The 1,904-nt window shown below is 38.8% G+C and overlaps 1 protein-coding gene across 1 annotated transcript in view; it reads left to right on the top strand.

The window, feature by feature from the left end:
* LOC101647054 (peptidyl-prolyl cis-trans isomerase FKBP5-like) overlaps window positions 1–1,904 on the top strand; it is a 7,157-nt gene that overhangs the window by 4,353 nt on the left and 900 nt on the right. The window contains exon 2 of the mRNA XM_045285272.1: window positions 1,272–1,898. Within this exon, the coding sequence (XP_045141207.1) occupies window positions 1,272–1,898 (627 nt within the window). The remainder of the gene's footprint in view (window positions 1–1,271; window positions 1,899–1,904) is intronic.

Raw genomic sequence — 1,904 nt, 5'->3', positions numbered from 1 at the left:
CTCCATGACCTAAAACAAGCCATATTATTGTCAAGCACCTGATATGAATTTGGAAATGAGACAATAAATGGATACAGAAAACTGGTGAAGTATTGATGCCTTGAGCTATGTTCTGAATAAAGAATATTCAATGTATCATGAACTGCCAAAGAATAAACACATCTGTCTTGGAGGGAGTACAGCAAGAGGCTAAGAGGGTAAGACTTTGCCTCATGTAATCACAAGAGAACAATTTCTGAAGCAGCACATCATAGTTGGTAATATAGAGTTTCAGTGAAGAAAAGCAGCATGGATTAACAACAGTGACTTAATAAGATATTCAAACATAGCAATGATTGTGAGAGTTGTATAGAACCAGTGTTTCCTATTTTCACTATGAAAAAGAACTGACTTTGTGGCAGCTAAGAGCTGTGGATTTCCCAACCTGACTGCAGTAACATCAACTATGGGTCAACAATATAGCTCTATGCTTGAAGATAAAAGAAAAAATGTGAGAAGGGCAGTATATCAATTTTGAATTAATTTGCTTTTCTTTGTTGTGTTTCTTATCAAAATACTTCAATCTAAAGTCTTAACAATTACATAATGTGTATGTGTGCATAGTAATTTCCATCATAGTGTTTTTGAATTAGTAGCTCTTTTATTTCAAAATGGGAGCTTCTATGAGTAAATAGTCACAGAATCTACATATCTTCCTATAGACTACAGTACAAGAACCTCTAGCCTAATACTATGCCCAAATAGAATGTAAACAGCGCTGTTAATGCAGTCGTTCATGGAGAAATCACTGCAGGGTCCTTTCTCCTCCAGGATTTTGAAACAATAGTGAATATATAGCACTGACACTCCAGCAGCTATTAAACACAGGTCCAGGAGTATAAAAAATGGACCCCGCTCTTAATGAGCCAATTGAAAAACATGTTCTTACTGTAATTGTAATCTTAGAGTATACAATGCAGACAACCTGTCCTCCATTGAAGAAAACTATGCCTGTAATTAACAAGTAATCACTTTGGATTCTTCATGCTAGTGAATGACCAGGAGAAAGCAAAAAAGCCAACATAAATCAAAACAAAGAGATACGTAATGGTCAGGCTCCAATTAAAAGAAGAATTTAAAAGTTATTTTACAGAGGAGTAACACTCAGAAACATGAGGATCTGTGTTACTTTTTAAACACCCCTGCAACAGTTTGTGTTCCATTTTTAACTTAAACTTTGGCATTTGGAATTCACTAAGGATAAAAAGTCATAGTGATCTATTTCCATAAAGATTTCAGCCAAGAGTCTCGGGTGGTGGTGTCTGGCTTGTGGGAAGCACCACTACCAGGTGGACATAGTTTTAAACGTCTCACAGGGTGGGCAAAGAGAGACAGAGCCAGCGAGCTGTCTACTTAGCAAAGACAAGACTACTGATGAAGGTTCCAGGAACAATGGAGAGAGCCTAGCTGCAGCTGTTGCTGACCGAGGACACGATATTACCACGAAGAAGGACAGAGGAGTATTAAAGATGGTCAAAAGAGTGGGGACTAGTGATGAAAACCCAATGATTAGAGATAAAGCTTCAGTCAATTACAAAGGAAAAGTGTCAAATGGAAAGAAGTCTGATTCCAGTCATGATAGGAATGAGCCAGTTTTCTTTAGTCTTAGCAAGGGCCAAGCTATGAAAGCATGGCACATTGGGGTGGCTACAATGATGAAAGGGGAGACCTGCCTCTTACCATGTAAGGCAGAGGACGCATATGGCTCAGCTGGCAGCATCCCCCAAATCTCCTGGAATGCCACTCTCCCTTTAGAAACTGAGCTCCTTGGTTTCAAAGGAGAGGATTTATTTGAAGAGAGAGGCATTATCCAGAGAATCAAACAGAAAGGAGAGGGATACTCAAACCCAAATGAAGGTGCTACA

The sequence above is a fragment of the Echinops telfairi genome, unplaced genomic scaffold, assembly GCF_000313985.2.
Source record: "Echinops telfairi isolate 266 unplaced genomic scaffold, ASM31398v2 ScPeMD7_7469;HRSCAF=8507_1, whole genome shotgun sequence".
In the NCBI taxonomy this organism is placed as follows: Eukaryota; Metazoa; Chordata; class Mammalia; order Afrosoricida; family Tenrecidae; genus Echinops; species Echinops telfairi.
Note: the sequence above shows the minus strand (reverse complement) of the source record. Positions and strands in the feature narration are given on the sequence as shown.